The sequence below is a fragment of the Cherax quadricarinatus genome, chromosome 44, assembly GCF_038502225.1.
Source record: "Cherax quadricarinatus isolate ZL_2023a chromosome 44, ASM3850222v1, whole genome shotgun sequence".
Taxonomy (NCBI): domain Eukaryota; kingdom Metazoa; phylum Arthropoda; class Malacostraca; order Decapoda; family Parastacidae; genus Cherax; species Cherax quadricarinatus.
Window position 1 is genome coordinate 16280697 of NC_091335.1, and position 17215 is coordinate 16297911.

The 17215-nt window shown below is 35.9% G+C and overlaps 1 protein-coding gene across 1 annotated transcript; it reads right to left on the reverse strand.

Moving 5' to 3' along the window:
- Nucleotides 1–555: 555 nt before the first annotated feature.
- Nucleotides 556–15771, reverse strand: IscU (Iron-sulfur cluster assembly enzyme). The gene is made up of 4 exons (XM_053789113.2): nucleotides 15582–15771; nucleotides 9520–9744; nucleotides 8448–8526; nucleotides 556–2237 (listed from the first exon to the last, which is right to left on the reverse strand). Exons 1-4 carry the CDS (start codon nucleotides 15669–15671, stop codon nucleotides 2155–2157), a joined length of 477 nt encoding a protein of 158 aa, XP_053645088.1. The 5' UTR covers nucleotides 15672–15771; the 3' UTR covers nucleotides 556–2154.
- Between the last annotated feature and the right edge of the window lie 1444 nt (nucleotides 15772–17215).

The window sequence follows — 17215 nt, forward strand, 5'->3', positions numbered from 1 at the left end:
CCCATTCTGTCGAGGCCCTTAGTGGTGGTGTTTGAAGTGGAATCTGGATTATCTAGGGGTGTGCTGATCCAACCCCTGGAATTCCAGAGGGTGGATCAGAGTTCAGGTGGTGGTCTTGTGTTGGATTTCTGCCTGCCCTCTTTTGTCTGCCAAGATGGCTTGGTGGATGCAAGGTTGCTATCCTGGATTGCAGGTTTACTGGCATGAAGGGTAGGGTAATGCACAGGTTCCCTGCAGCATCTGCACTACCAGCCTTGCCGAGGGACCTCTTGGATACTGAGGGGGATATACGATCTGCTTTTCAGAGCTATAACACCCACATTCCCCTCCACCTTAAAGACATCCATGAGCTCCTCTCATGACTCCAGGGTGTCAACAGATCTTTCCAAGAACCTGATTATACCTTCAGATAGTACCTTGTTGCCCAACTCCGGTAATGAGGTTCCAACCAACCCTTTCGGTACATCTGACTTTCACACAAACTTGACCATGATCCTTGTGGGTTTAGCACTTGGTTTTGATTGTAATAATAATAATGTAAATAAGGGAGGGTAAGACTTTGTTTACTTTTATTTTATTCTACATGTGCATACATTATCAATATACAACTTATGTACAATGCTTGAAACTGTACATAACACTACAACTCTTGAAATTCTAGACACTTAATCATAATTAGGTAGATAAACCACTTCATTTATGAAGTGTAAATAATTTGGCTTTTTTTTTTTTTTTTTTACTTCAAAAAAGGTATATAATGTTAAATTTGTTAAATTAAAAAATTACAATGTAATTTTATGAAAATTTTCATATGTTGATACCTTTGTGGAAGATACCTAAAAGCAACAGACAGTACTTTTCTAAATTTATCAATAATTCTCAGTAGAGCACTGTGTTTAAAGAATTACAGTATTCATTAAAACAAAGCCTGAAACAATATTAAAATTATGCTTGACAGTGTTTTCTGACTCGTCTGGTACTACATGAATGTATATCAGATCTAAAATATAAATAAAATGAAGACTATATAGCAAGCAAAATTTTGTAACAGTTTATAAAGATCTAGGTTCAATACCTTCTTATCCTTAACTTATATGTTAGGTTACTCATACCAAACCAAAATAAGAAAAAAAAAATCCACAAGCTGCATTTTCCTTAGGATACATAAAAAAAATGGGATATATGCTGCTAGTCTCCTTATAATGTAGTGAATATCTAGGTAGACTATTTTCAAGAAAATAAGGATGCAGAAAGTTAAAAATATTACTTGGTGCAAAAAACTCAGCAAAGGTGCCCAGTCTATTAATTATTGTTGGTAAGCTCTTTCTGTTTTTTTCACTGTAAATGAATTTGGAGGACAGCCTTATGGTCAACGAGCTAAAAATAGTAATTACAGCTTTCAGTATACATCATACAGTATCTTGTAAATGTGTAAACTACTACACCAAAACCTTGTTTAACTAGAATATGCCCTTAAATAGTGTGTCCTGGCATTTTCTGGTAAAAATCCAGAGAAAAATCAGATACATAAAATCAATGCTAAACCCAGAATGGACTAGATCAGATCCACACACAGATTATAACTGGGTTATCATATTAAACCTATACTCTACACACTTTTATGGGTCACACAATACAAGAAATGCTTTGTTGACTGGAGAATTTTCTTCTGAATTGGTGCAGCATATTCCATACCTTGCAACAAATTGGTCCAAGGTGAATCTCGAAGCATACAGATTTAAAGTTTTCCATTTCATAGATCATACTAACAAAATTTCAATTTGATTTTGTAATACACAAAGAATTAATCAATATTTGATTACTGGGTAGCTAATTTAGTCAAGCAAAAAATACTAGAAAAATTTGAGAATTTAAGTCCATAAACTTTCAGACATACAGGACTTCACTGTACAGTATACATCAAATATATTTAAGCAAAACTGAAAAATTTCAAAATAATATCTTTATATTTAACACAATTTCTTTATATAAAATATTTAACGTAAGAAAATATTTTTAGAATGAAGATGGGGGGGGGGGGGGGTAAAGGGTAAGACACTTGCCAATAATGAGAAAAAAATAATTACAGTAAAGGTCTAAAAAAAATTAGCTCTAACCTCTAAAAAAAATTTAGATATAAACCTGATTAATGTCTTAATTTTTTTCCTTCATTTCCTTAGAAGACTGTTTAATACGGTAATCACTCAAAGCAGCTTTGATGGCATCCTCTGCTAACACTGCAAAGAGAAAATTATTACATAATTACAATGAAGTGAATACTATTATGTTAGAGGTGTGGGATTAAAAAACCTTTTACATGATAAAAAGTGGTACATTAGAGCTGCTCTTTGCTGATGACAGTTCTTTTGGGGGATTCTGAAGACAAGTTGCTAAGGTTATTGGACAAATTTCAGGAAGGTATATAAAACAAAGGACATTGAAAGTGAATATCGAGAAGAGCAAAGTGAAGAGCATAATAAAAAAGAACAGACAATGATAGAATATCAGATTGGAAGTGGATGTACTTAGATATCTGAGCATGGATGTGTCAGCAGATGGGTCTATGAAAGATGAGGTGAGCCACAGTACAGATAAAAGGGAGGGGTGAAGGTGGGTGGGGTTGAGGCATCTATTGAAAGTTTATCTATGGAGGCAAAATAAGGGAATATACCAGAGTACAGCTATACCTATGCCTGAATGGGTGTGAAGCACAGGGTTTAAACACTGCAATGAGGAGACCACAGACAGTGGAAATGTTTTGTTTGAGAAATGTGTTGTCTGAATATCACGCAGAGAACTCAAGCAAAGAAATTAAAAGATGGTGGTGGTTTAGATATGTACAGAGGATGGATATAGAAAGGATGGAAAAAAAAAAAACTAGATTGAAAGGTAGGAGGGGTAAGGGTCATCTCAGCAACTGCTGGAGGAAGCAAGTAGAAGAGGCTTTAATTTTTAGGGGCTTGGGCATTCGGCAAGCTTGTGTGAATGCGTTGGACAGGAGTAAATGGAGGAGTCAAGGGAAACCAATTAGCTGCACCGAGTCTTGGAGATTGATAGGGCACTGCCTTAACTCTGAAGGAGGGGTGGAGATGTTGCAGTTGGAGGGTATCCTGTATTGTGATCACTGCTGTGGAGTGAGTCACAAGCAATTCTTGGGTTGTCGAGTTGGTAAAAATGTACCAACTCCTAATAAATTTAAATGGCACAGAATATAAATTAAACAATACTTTAATCTCAAAAGGAAGGGTTATGCACCTGAGTTCATTTCTTTTAAAATGGTTATTTATTAGTTGTTTTAGGTGTTCAATTGCTTTTTACTTTTTTGTAGTTTTAACTTTGAGTTCTTTTTAGTAATATCAAAGGATGTACTTCAGATTTTTTGAACTAGTAGTTATAGTTTTTCTTTTACATCCTATTACTTTATAGTCTTTTTATAAAAATATAACCTCACTGTTCCCAGTTTTCAAGTTTTGTCCTTTGTTCAACTATAAGGTTACTGAATGTTTGTAATTTCTTTAATAAAATAAAAAAAAAAAGCCAGAATGGCATAGCTACAGCATTTAGACTCGGGCTTTAACAGGTTACCGAGCTTGTATGTGGCATGCTTGCAATCCATATAGGAAATACATAATTAATACGTACAGCCTCTCCCCACTTAACAACGGAGGTTTCGTTCCTAAGACCACGTCAGTAAAGGAATTCATCGCTAAGCAAGGAGCATACTATAATGATATTGTTTGAATGTCGTCTTTGCACCATTTATAACATTTTTAGTATGTTTTTAAATGTTCATACAGTAGTGTACTGTATACTGTAATAAACTGAATAGAGAAAATCAGCTCTAATATACATTATCTAAGAATGCACACAGGTCAGACCCCCATCATAAGTCAGAGTCGTCAGTAAACAAGTATGTGTATATTGCTAAGTGAGGAGAGGCTGTATTTATAATTTATTCCCTATATCAATGTATAATTAAAGGAGTCGGAGGTGCCATGAATAAAGGAGTCAGCGTCGAAAGTTTTATGTGCAGATTCCACAGCCCTGATTGTGATACCAGCACACTTCTGACAACACCAATTCAATGACTGATGATGAACGAGTCTTTCACTGGATCACCTTGCCTTCGTGGGAGATGGCCATGGAGATTAAAAAAAAAATCTAAACCTGATATACTACACATATCTCTGAATGCTTTGTTTTCCCTGATGGCACACTATAGAATATAAAAATGCAATTATAAGTACGAGCTGACATTTTTCTGTACTTCATATGCCTGAAATATTTTTCCATTCTGTAAACCTTCAATTTTTCTTTACCTAAAATAGGCTGTCCAACTATTATTTTTAAATCTTCCCTCCAAGTCTACTAGTAGCCTTGGGCAAACAATCTTTATTTTTATTTTCCTAGTGCTGAAATGAGACCTATCTCAAAATAGATGCAATTTTACTTTCCCTTCTCAGTACAGTATACTGGCTGTCCACAACGCTACATCAGGTGGTGAAAGAGATGGTAAAGAGAGAAGTACTGAGGAAAGGACATTTTGGCAATTAGTGTTTAACAATGCATGTCAACTAGCCATTTTTATGGCTGACACGATTTTTTGTACAGTACAGTATAAAATATTTTTGTTAGAAGTATAAGAGTGAAGTGTGAGCAGGGTAATATTTTGTGAAGGGAGTCAGGAAAACTGGTTAGCTGGACTTGAGCCCTGGAGGTGAGAAGTACAACGCTTGCACTTTAAAGGAGGGGTTTGGGATACTGGCTGTTTGGAGTGACATCTGAAGTGTATTATCTGGGTGCCTTTGCAAAGACAGTAATTGTGTGTGAATGATGGTGAAAGCGTTTCTTTTTTGGAGTCACCCTGTCTTGGTGAGAGACGGCCAACATGTTGAGAAAAAAAGTATAAGAGAAGGAATAAAATGCAGTTGTGGTTGCAGGGAATGAAAACGAACTCTTAATATACAGTGATAACAAGTTTAAAGCCCAAAGACACTGAAAGAAACAAAGGAAACTATACAAATACATTTTACCAAAAATTTCCTTGCTCACTGTTAAGGTGGTGTTTAAAATTTTAATCAGAAGATAAATAATTCTTGCATTCTTTGGGAAAATTTTACCCACAAAATTTTAATGTACAGTATATCATATTCCTTATGTTGTGCAAGGAAATAGAATTTTTTTTTTTTTTTTAATCTGGAGATGTGGGCATTGAGCCCTTATGTCTTATATAACAATAAAATTGCATAGCCTCATAAAATGAAAAAAGCTGTAAGGCTCCAAAGTTGGCAAGGGAGGTCTTGATCTAAGAAGTTGGGCCTATTCTTCAATTTCTTACTTCGAGCCTAAATACTTTATCTCCTAGGCACAATACAATCCCTCTGGGTTTAGTGCCCATATACAAGTGATGGTACTACTATGCTTTCATACAATCCCTCTTTTGCCTCCACAGATGCCTCACCCCTTTGTTCACTTCATCTGAGACCCATCATCTGACATATCCGCTCCCAAATATCTGAATGCATTCACCTCCTCCATACTCAAATCTGAAATTTAATCCTTCACTGCCTAGACTTTTTTGCTACTCTCATCACCTTGTTCATTTCTGTTAACTTTTAATTTCCTTGTTTTACATACCTTCCTATAATCCTCCACAAACTGTTGCAACCTCTCCCAGATTCAACCAAAAGAACTGTCATCAGCTGTATATTAGCAGAGGCACAGCTTTTGCCATTTATTTTTAATACTTTGCCTAATAAAAAAAATAAACTGAGCAACTTTAAATTTTAAACAGATTCAAACCATTTATCAAAACATCTTTAACAATTAGTTAAATAAACGAATTAAGCCTAATTTCAAGCTACTTTAAGCTCTGAAACCAACCAAAATTGTCTCCATTTCAGTAGTATATCTTCCACTATCAAATATGAAGAGCCAATAAAACACCTCAATCATGCAAATCATGCCAATCATGCAAAACACAGGGCAGGATTTGTTTTATTTCATGCACACTCACCACACAGACCCACTCTCTTATATCCAGGCCAAAATTTAAAGCTCACAGCATATCTGAGGGAGCTGTGCTCAAAACATAGATCTAAATGAGGGATCCTGGCCTCAATTATATAAATCGATGTGATGGCCAATCACAGGGTTAATGATTGAGAGGATGAGAATCTTATAGAATGTTTATATAAATATCAATTCTTTGTTTGGCACAAGGATTGTACAGAATGCATATGTGAAAGACCTAAAATAATTAAATTAAACAAGATGCAGAATGTTAAGTAAAAGGACACATGCAACTAATGTGACATTTTATTGTGGCAATATTTCGCTCTCCATGAGCTTTATCAAGCCGTTACAAACAATACATCTAACTTATTATTAAGCTACCCAAGTATAATTGCTTTTATAACCTTTTACTCATGTGCAAGTTGATTGTTCTACCACACTGTATTACTACTACTACTACAACTAACATTACAACAACAACTAATATTACTACTACCAGCACCACTAGTATTACACCTCACTAAACCTATATATACCCTGTGTGTCCATGTATTGTTTGAAATGGCTTGATAAAGCTCCTGGAGAGCTAAACACTACCACAATAAAATGTCACAGTAGTTGAACTTGTGTCCTTTTACCTAACATATTGTTGGTTATTCTATCAACATTAATACAAGATTCAGATGTCCATGTATCTTCAGTACAACTAACAAGTATCTCTTGAAAACAAATAGCCACAATCTACTCTTTAAATATACGTACACTTAAAAAATATATACGTATATAGATAGATAGATATAGATAGTTTACTGAGTATACCAGGAAAAGTGTACGGTAGGGTTATAATTGAAAGAATTAGAGGCAAGACAGAATGTAGGATTGCGGATGAGCAAGGAGGTTTCAGAGTGGGTAGGGGATGTGTAGATCAAGTGTTTACATTGAAGCATATATGTGAACAGTATTTAGATAAAGGTAGGGAAGTTTTTATTGCATTTATGGATTTAGAAAAGGCATATGATAGAGTGGATAGAGGAGCAATGTGGCAGATGTTGCAAGTATATGGAATAGGTGGTAAGTTATTAAATGCTGTAAAGAGTTTTTATGAGGATAGTGAGGCTCAGGTTAGGGTGTGTAGAAGAGAGGGAGACTACTTCCCGGTAAAAGTAGGTCTTAGACAGGGATGTGTAATGTCACCATGGTTGTTTAATATATTTATAGATGGGGTTGTAAAGGAAGTAAATGCTAGGGTGTTCGGGAGAGGGGTGGGATTAAATTTTGGGGAATCAAATTCAAAATGGGAATTGACACAGTTACTTTTTGCTGATGATACTGTGCTTATGGGAGATTCTAAAGAAAAATTGCAAAGGTTAGTGGATGAGTTTGGGAATGTGTGTAAAGGTAGAAAGTTGAAAGTGAACATAGAAAAGAGTAAGGTGATGAGGGTATCAAATGATTTAGATAAAGAAAAACTGGATATCAAATTGGGAAGGAGGAGTATAGAAGAAGTGAATGTTTTCAGATACTTGGGAGTTGACGTGTCGGCGGATGGATTTATGAAGGATGAGGTTAATCATAGAACTGATGAGGGAAAAAAGGCGAGTGCTGCGTTGAGGTATATGTGGAGTAAAAAAACGTTATCTATGGAGGCAAAGAAGGGAATGTATGAAAGTATAGTAGTACCAACACTCTTATATGGGTGTGAAGCTTGGGTGGTAAATGCAACAGCGAGGAGACGGTTGGAGGCAGTGGAGATGTCCTGTTTAAGGGCAATGTGTGGTGTAAATATTATGCAGAAAATTTGGAGTGTGGAAATTAGGAAAAGGTGTGGAGTTAATAAAAGTATTAGTCAGAGGGCAGAAGAGGGGTTGTTGAGGTGGTTTGGTCATTTAGAGAGAATGGATCAAAGTAGAATGACATGGAAAGCATATAAATCTATAGGGGAAGGAAGGCGCGGTAGGATTCGTCCTCGAAAGGGTTGGAGAGAGGGGGTAAAGGAGGTTTTGTGGGCAAGGGGCTTGGACTTCCAGCAAGCGTGCGTGAGCGTGTTAGATAGGAGTGAATGGAGACGAATGGTACTTGGGACCTGACGATCTATTGGAGTGTGAGCAGGGTAATATTTAGTGAAGGGATTCAGGGAAACCGGTTATTTTCATATAGTCAGACTTGAGTCCTGGAAATGGGAAGTACAATGCCTGCACTTTAAAGGAGGGGTTTGGGATATTGGCAGTTTGGAGGTATATGTTGTGTATCTTTATATGTGTATGCTTCTAAACTGTTGTATTCTGAGCACCTCTGCAAAAACAGTGATAATGTGTGAGTGTGGTGAGTGTTGAATGATGATGAAAGTATTTTCTTTTTGGGTCACCCTGCCTCGGTGGGAGATGGCCGACTTGGAAAAAAAAAAAATAGATAGATAAAAAGAAAATACTTACTGGAGCAATGAAGCTTGACAGGTGGCAGATTTAGTTCCTTTGCAATGTCAACATTTTTGATCTTCAGAGCTTCATCCAGCTGAAAAAATAAAATACATTGAATAAAAACATTCCAATCTGATTTTATTAATGTTTATGATTAAATAAATTGAATACTGTAGGAAAACCATAAATTTACTTAAAATCTTCCTACAATCCTTGTATTTAACATTACATACAGATATCAATACAGCAATAAGAAGCAAAAATTATAAGCCTTTAAGAGACTCTTGGCTTGAAAGAACTAATATATTACTGATACAAGAACATGGATGTAGATGTTGCAAAAATCCTGTAAAAAATAAGTACAGTGACAATTACTGTGTATACAGTAGTAACAAAATTATTTTAATAAATTAAGCCAACTGATGATATAATTAGGTGTATCCAGTAGATATCCGACAGCTAATGGAAACAGGAGAAAGTAAAAACAGGCTTTCTGATAAAAACAGATAAAATACTACATTATAGGGATTTAGTGGTCACTGACAAATTCTGCCATGGGAAGATTGTAAAATAATATTGTGAAAATCTTGTAAGCTACACAAACCAAGTTATGATAATCACACATGTACAAGATATGAAAAAATACCCAAGGAAGATTTCTCAATACTGTCAACTTAGAAAACATAATTATGGCATTTTATCCTAAGAAACTTGAAAACTAAGGTATAAAAGGTGCCAAAAAAGCACAAAGTAAGAATAATGGAAAATAAAAAACACTGCACAGTACTTCAAGTGCTACAGCCACTAGATCTTTTGAAAATTATGATAGCTTAAATGCCAAAAACATAACACTGAGCAAAGCTCAGCTCCTACAGATGCCAATGGAACAGTAATTAATTAATAGGGAAACTGTATTGGGAAAATATTGTGTACTTCACAAAAGAATTGATTCTTCAATGTATACCATTCAAGTATTCCTACTCTTTTTTTTATTATTATTGTATACATTTGTTTGTTTTTGCTTTCTTGTACAAACATGCAGACTATTTACAAAAAGAACCTAAGAAAAAAAAAAAGGTAAACTCACTGTTTTGCCTTTAACCCATTCTGTTGCTAGAGATGATGAAGCAATGGCTGAACCACAACCAAATGTTTTGAACTTGGCATCAATTATTTTGCCATTGCTGTCCACCCGAACTTGAAGCTTCATAACATCTCCACAGGCTGGTGCTCCCACCAGACCTGTACCAACCATAGCGTCATTCTTGTCCAGAGAACCAACATTCCGAGGATTCTCATAATGATCTATCACCTGCCAAAAATAAAAACAATTTTCCTATTTTTTTTAATACAGTTCAATTTACAAGCTAAGACCTGTTATCTTACTGAATATCTGGTCATTTCAAAGCCCATCAATATCTAAGAAACAGTGCACTGCCAACCCTCAAAATGTGACCCACAATTCTACTAACATCTAGGAACCACTATTACTAGGGTAAACAGGGACAGCAGGTACAAGGAGACTTGCCAATACATCTTGCCTTGACCAGCTGCAAATCATATAGTAATAATGTTTATTTCAGCAAGATACAATGTTTCTACCAAGGAGAATGACATTTGGATGTATATGCTGAAAGCCCCTATATATGTAGAGCATTTCAGGCAAACTTAAGATTAATAAGGTAGGTAGAAGGTTGGTAGACAGCAACCGCCCAAGGAGGTACTACCATCCTTCCAATTGAGTGTAAAATGGAAGCCTGTAATTGTTTTACATGATGGTAGGATTGCCGGTGTCTTTTTTCTGTCTCATAAACACACAAGATTTCAGGCAAGTCTTGCTACTTCTACTTACACACAGGTCATACTACATTTGCATGTACAATCATATTTATACAAACTCACCCCTTTGTGTTTTCTATTTTCTTACTAGTTCTTGTTCTGGTTTATTTCCTCTTATCTCCATGGGGTAGTGGAATAAAATTCTTCCTCCACAAGCCATGCATGTCATAAGAGGCAGCTAAAATGCTGGGAGCAAGAGGCTAGTAACCCCTTCTCCTGTATATATTACTAAATTTAAAAGGAGAGATTTTTTTTTTTCCTTTTGGGCCACGCTGCCTCAGTGCGTTGAAAGAAGAAAGAACAATACAAGTAATTTTTTATATACAAACAGTCACTTAGGCGATTGAAAGTGCAAATTTTGGAGTTTACAATGAATACAAGAGAACTGAATATTCTATTAGTTCATGTTATATGGCTTTATCAAGTTTAACTGAGAGGAATTACAGTTCTGATTATCGACCTAAAGGGGACACAATCAATTGCTTAATATTTGGAAGGATTACAGACGCTGAAAGTTTATACTGTTTTACATATGTTCGTGATACTGAGAATATGCATGTATAGTTTTTACACAATTAGCTGATGCTGGAATGTGTTAGGAAGATAAGGTGTTTTTTAACGTAGTTTTGAGTCAGTGGTTCTGGAGATTTCTGGCAGAGGGTTCCAGATTTTGGGCCCTTTTATGTACACTGAAATTTTGGAGAGATTTAGTCAGACACTGGGAATGTCAGATTTTTGTGCCTAGCATTATGTCTGTGGATCCTGATGTAACTATCAAGAAAGTGTTTCAAGTGAGGATTTATATCAGAAATTATTGTTCTGTAAATGTAGGTTGCACAGCAGTAAGAAGGACTGTTTTGTATAGTGAGTAGGTTTAGTTCTTTGAAGATGGGGGGGAGGGAGGTTGTCTAGCAGTGGACTGTGTGATCATTCAAATTGCAGCTTTTTGCTGGGTTATTATTAGCTTTAGGAGAGTTGCTGCTGTGGATCCCCAGGCACATATAGCATAGGCGAGGTAGGGGTAGATCAATTAACAGAATAGTGCAAGTAGTGCTGTTTGTGGTACATAATGTAGCTTTGAGAGGATGCCAACTGTTTTGGATATAGGAGGGCCCCACTTTACAGCATTTTGCTAATGCAGCAGTTTTCAATTATGCCCATTTTTCATTTATTCAGACTACCTACAATAAATATATTTACAACTCACTATAAATTAATTGCAAAAATATTTTAGGGTAAGTAATGTGTCTACTTTATATTCATTTTTAGGCCTAGCTCTATTTCTCACTTAATATTGTGTAAACATGTTACAGCATTAGGATTTTATATGCATTTAGAAAAAAAAAAAAAAAGCTGTAAAGCAATTTTCACTTTACACAGGCAGCCTAGAACCTAACCTACTGTATAAGCAGTGCCCTCCTGTATCACTGAAGTACAAATCACCTAAAGTGTATAGTGCACTATATTACATTATGGTGTATATTACAATACTGTATTGTATATTTATTAGACGATCATAAAATTCCAACAGATGCCATTAATAGATGTACAGTATTTCATTCTCTCAACTACGTTAACAAGCATACTAAGTGAATGAACATCTGGGAAGCTGAATCCCAATCATAATACAATTACTGGAGTAGAAAACTTCAACATTACTAAACTTCACAATATATATATTGCCCACAAAAGTTTAAACAAATAAAGGCAAAATAACCTTCGATTCACAAATAACCCTGGCTATATATACCCCTCCCTCTCTTTTCGTTAATGCGACTTTCCTTACGTCGTCGTAAGCTCCTCTCTCCTATGTGCGGGTTATTTATGTTTCATTCCAGTCATGGTATTGTGCCTTTTTTTTGTTATTTATAACCTTTGATTCACAAGGGGCTTGATCAGATCATTTGACAAGAAATTTTATAATGAAAAGTATACATTACATCTTGTCTCCAAGGAAATATATGATATGCTGCAATGCTAACAAATATAATTAGAAAGTCCAAACAAAACTATTATCACCCAAAATTAAAGATTCCAAAGTGATATGGTATAAAAACATTTGGAGAAAAAAAAATCCCAAATTCTAGTATTAAAATACAGTAAATAAAACACAAACAAATATTATATCCATCTATTGTAATACTTTTCAACAGATCAATTAAGAGAAAACCTCCCCTGTTACTATTATAAGAGCAAGGGTAATGCCCATCCATAAGTGGTGATAATTCATCTGATGTCAGTAACAAAAATATCAATATTCAGTGCAGCAATGCTACCAAAAATATTTGAGAAAGGTATCCATAAGGAGCAGTACTTGTACTTGACCCAGCACAACATGCTTACCTTGTCAATTCTGATTCAGACTCAAATTCACAAGATAAATACATATACTTAACAGGTTATTCTATACTTGAAAGAAATGAGTTTCCCACTGAACATTTTATTGATCTGCAAAGGGCTTTTGATGCTGTTGACCACAGTAATCCATTCATGCTAACTCAATAATGACTAAAAGGGGGAGTACACCATACCCCCGGCCGGGATTGAACCCGCGGTCATAGAGTCTCAAAACTCCAGCCCGTCGCGTTAGCCACTAGACCAGCTAGCCACAATAAGATTCATCCAACTAGGTATATTTCTACACCATAGGAAAGTTAGCACAGGTCTTGCATTTGTGGTCACAGAGGTGCCTGTGCTAACTTTCCTATGGTGTAGAAATATACCTAGTTGGATGAATCTTATTGTGGCTAGCTGGTCTAGTGGCTAACGCGACGGGCTGGAGTTTTGAGACTCTATGACCGCGGGTTCAATCCCGGCCGGGGGTATGGTTTATTTGCAATCGTGTCATTACGATTTCTTAAGTCGGGGAGTACACATGCATTTTCAGTTATAAGAAAGAAGGAACACTGCACCAGGCCTACTGACCCTTGGTAACGGAACTCACAGCCATAACACCTACTCTAGCACCCTACCAATGAATATAGGTGTGCCCCATGGACCCTCTTACTCATCAATATTAATGATCTACCTAATGCCCCCCTTGACAGTTATAATGAACTAAATGAGGTCAACACCTGAATGTTTACCAATAAACTTTTCCATGATACTGAACAAATATTTATATAATTTTTGGAAACAATATTCTAAATTAGATATTAAAATTTATGAAACCAAAGAAAAAAAAACAGAAGAAATTCCAGGACAATTCCATACTCCCACATTTATAAAGGGTCTCAGAAATCAATTGGTGGTGGGAAGTAGTGCTTGCACTTCAAATGACAGGTAAGGATGTTGCAGTGCAGAGGGTCATCTGAACTGTGATTCTGGCACTCTAATGGTAGGCCAACCACCGAATGAATGACAGTGACCATTTCCTTTTGTTCTTTTTTTTGGGGGGGGGGAGAGGAGGGGGGAATAGCAGGGTCACCACAATTCAGTGGAAGATTCTGTATTACGTATTAAAAATGGATTATTAACCTGAAAGATCAGTAACCAAGGATAACCATATTAAGTTACTGTCTTCAGAGTTTGGTAAACCAGCATAACACAACCTAACTAAACAATCTAGATTAGGCTAGACAACAATGGATTACACTATGTAAGGTTTTGTTACCCTATTTTATTTTTATCCTATTTGCCTAAAATATACATGTCTCCATTCGACTCCAGGTTGAGGGACTGATTACCTCATTCTCCTCCTCTCCTTACACCTTCCTCTTTGTATTGGACTGATGAAGCCACTGTGTGGCGAAACGTTTCCTGAATAAAGATTCCCATATGCTGCATAAGTGTCTCAATCTTCAACTCACATAATATTGGAGAATTTACATAAAAACTGAGCAGCTAAATTAAATGCTGACCAAATAATTTTGGGTAGTTATAGGTCAGATAGGTATGGGTAAGTAAGTAAGTGGGAGTGGGTGTGAACTGCACCTATTTAGCATAAGCCAGTGGATTAATTTTGTAACTATAAAACACAAGGACTTCAATGGAAATGTCATTGTAAGGGGGTCAATACCAAGTTTACATACTCGGTGGGGTTTGGCATTAACCTGGGGAGGGGGGAGGGTAGCAATGTTGAGTGTTTTAGTCTGTGCAAATTTCTCAAATTTTTTTTTTTTTTATGTTTGGGTATGTTAGGTTAAGATCGGTTAGATGAGGTCCAAACCAAGCTTAACTCAACCTAACTAATCCTAATCAAACCAAACCTAAAAAGACTAATGTGGCACCCACATTTTCTGTGAAGCATTTTTTTATTGTTGCTACTAGTAATCACTCCATAAGATAAGATTTGTTCAGATTTTTAACCCAGAGGGTTAACCCAAGGATAACCCAAAAAAGTCAGTGCATCATCAACTGGGGGTCCTTTAATCGTGTCCCCCAGGATTCGACCCACACTAGTCTATTAACACCCAGGTACTTACTTACTGTTAGGTCAACAGGGACAGTAGGTGTAAGGAAACATGCCCAATATTTCCACCCGTGTTAGGGATTGAACCACAGGCACTCAGTGTGTAAGGTGAGAGCGTTGCCAACTAAGCCACGGGTTGGTGTTCAAATGGTTGTATTCGACACTCATCTTATTTGCTAAAGATGTTAAGTGTCATAAAACTTAATTTATTAAAACACTTGACATTAGTCCTCTTAAGTTGTTTCAACCAAGTAAGTTTATTTAGGCACAGGTACACCCAAGTACAGTTATCAGTGTAAATTACCTAGGATAATCCCAAAAAGTCAGCAAGTAGACTGGTTCACATTTTACCATATACAATCTTTCTCTCATAAAGGTATTTGTGTGGCTAATATATTTAAAATAACAATTTGCACAAGAAATAACTATATTTCCCCAGATCTGGATACCTTGCATGTATGTTAAAAAATGTAATTGGCAGAAATCAGCAGAGAAAATAGACCTGAGATTGACTTTACTGGTTCATTCCAAGATTCAACTTACTAAATATCAGGAAAAATATTTAAAAATATGTACGAGGCTTAAATAAATACTTTTTTAAGGGCTTTTAATGAAATTTCTTGCAATTCAGTTATTTCTTCTTATGATAAATACTGTCATAACTCTGACATTATATCTTTTCTAAAAATATAAATAACTAGCCATTATTATGGGAAGCGCTAAACCCGTCGGGATTATACACCGCCTTTGGGGGAGGGATGGAAGACACTGAGGGTTAATTCAGCGAATTGGAGGACGGATCCAATTCCCTAGATCAAGAGCCCCTTAACAGCATCAAGGAACCTCCCTCGAGGGGATAACCCAACATTAAATATGTACAAATACTGGCAAATAATAACCTTCTCGTGGTAGTTAGCAGCAATGAGAGTGTTGGTCCTGGTGGAGAGTAGAGGTAGAGAGCGTGAAGTAGCACGGAGGAGAGCCATCATGGAGGTATATCAGTCAGTCAGTCAAGTTCAGCAGCCACTGAGATATATCATCTACCGTCATGTTCTGGCAGGAACCCACATCCAAGTCACCCTCATACATTATTATTGTTATTGACATTATATTATTATTATTTTATTATTATTATTATTATTATTATTATTATTATTATTATTATTATTATTATATTATATTATTATATTAGCATTATATTATTATTATATTTTATTATTATTATTATTATTATATATTATTATTATTATAAACATGAGGGAGGCCAAACCCATAGGATTATACAGCGTATGTGGGGGTTGGAAGATATTCAGGCTCAATTCAGGGAACTGGAGCACAGATCCAATTCCCTGGATCAAGAGCCCCTCACCAGCGTCAAGGAACCTCTCTTGAAGGGATCATTATGGAGGCGCTAAACCTGTAAGGGGTCATTAATCACTTTCATGATGAGTTTCAAGTTTAATATCTATTATGTACTCCACACTCATCCTGTGAGTGGTAGTCAAAGGATTACATAATGGGTCCAGGGACTGGATCACAATGCTTTGATAACTGAACAAGTTAGTGGTAATGAACTATTACATGTCTATATCCGGTCACAATCATGACCAAGTTACAAAGGTAATGAACCATCCACACATCTATATATGGTCACAATCATGAACAAATTACAAAGTAATAAGCCATTCACACGTCCACACGCAGTCACTCTTTTATTCTAGCAAAGGTAGTTAAGATCCAGTATCTTGCATCAGTTAAATGTGTGAAAACTATATATCTATATTCTCATTGTCACTAACATATGGAAAACAATATAATCTTATTCTTAATATCTTTACAACCATGAAAACACTTAATATATTCACATTGTTATCGTTGTCTACTTTTTAAGTAGTATAAGCATTAGTATTAGTCTGCCAGAAATGTTCATGCATGTTAGTGGTTTTCTTTGTGTTTAACAATATAACATGCAACTCACACACTGTATACTATGCCAAGAAATAAAAAATAATAAATTTAAATGATGGTATCCATAATTGTGTCTGACTTGGCGTGTGTTATGCCCTTCCTGGTAACGTCGTGACTTTCCTTCACACCTCCCAACTTATCATAAAATGTTATCACCCAGTAAAGTGCTGTTATATAAGCTTGTAATCGTGATATTATGATTTTGGGAGTGAAGCTTTTTCCTTTTAACAACCAATGAATAAACTTTTTTTCTTTAATTAACAACCATTGAATAAGCTTTTTCCTCTTTAGTAACCACCGAATAAACTTTTTTCTCTTTAACTGAATTGTTTGCAATCCTAATGGCGCTAAAGCTAACCTATGACACTGAGCTTGACTCTATCATCATTACTGATTCTATGTCATCATTGAAGGCTCTTGGCTCATATAATGACTCCAACAACATGCTCATTGGGGAAGCCAGGTATAGATACTCAAAAATTAGGGACAAAGGAATTAATGTACAATTGCTATGGATCCCATCACACATTGGATTACTCCTTCATGATAAAGTTGATATGTTAGC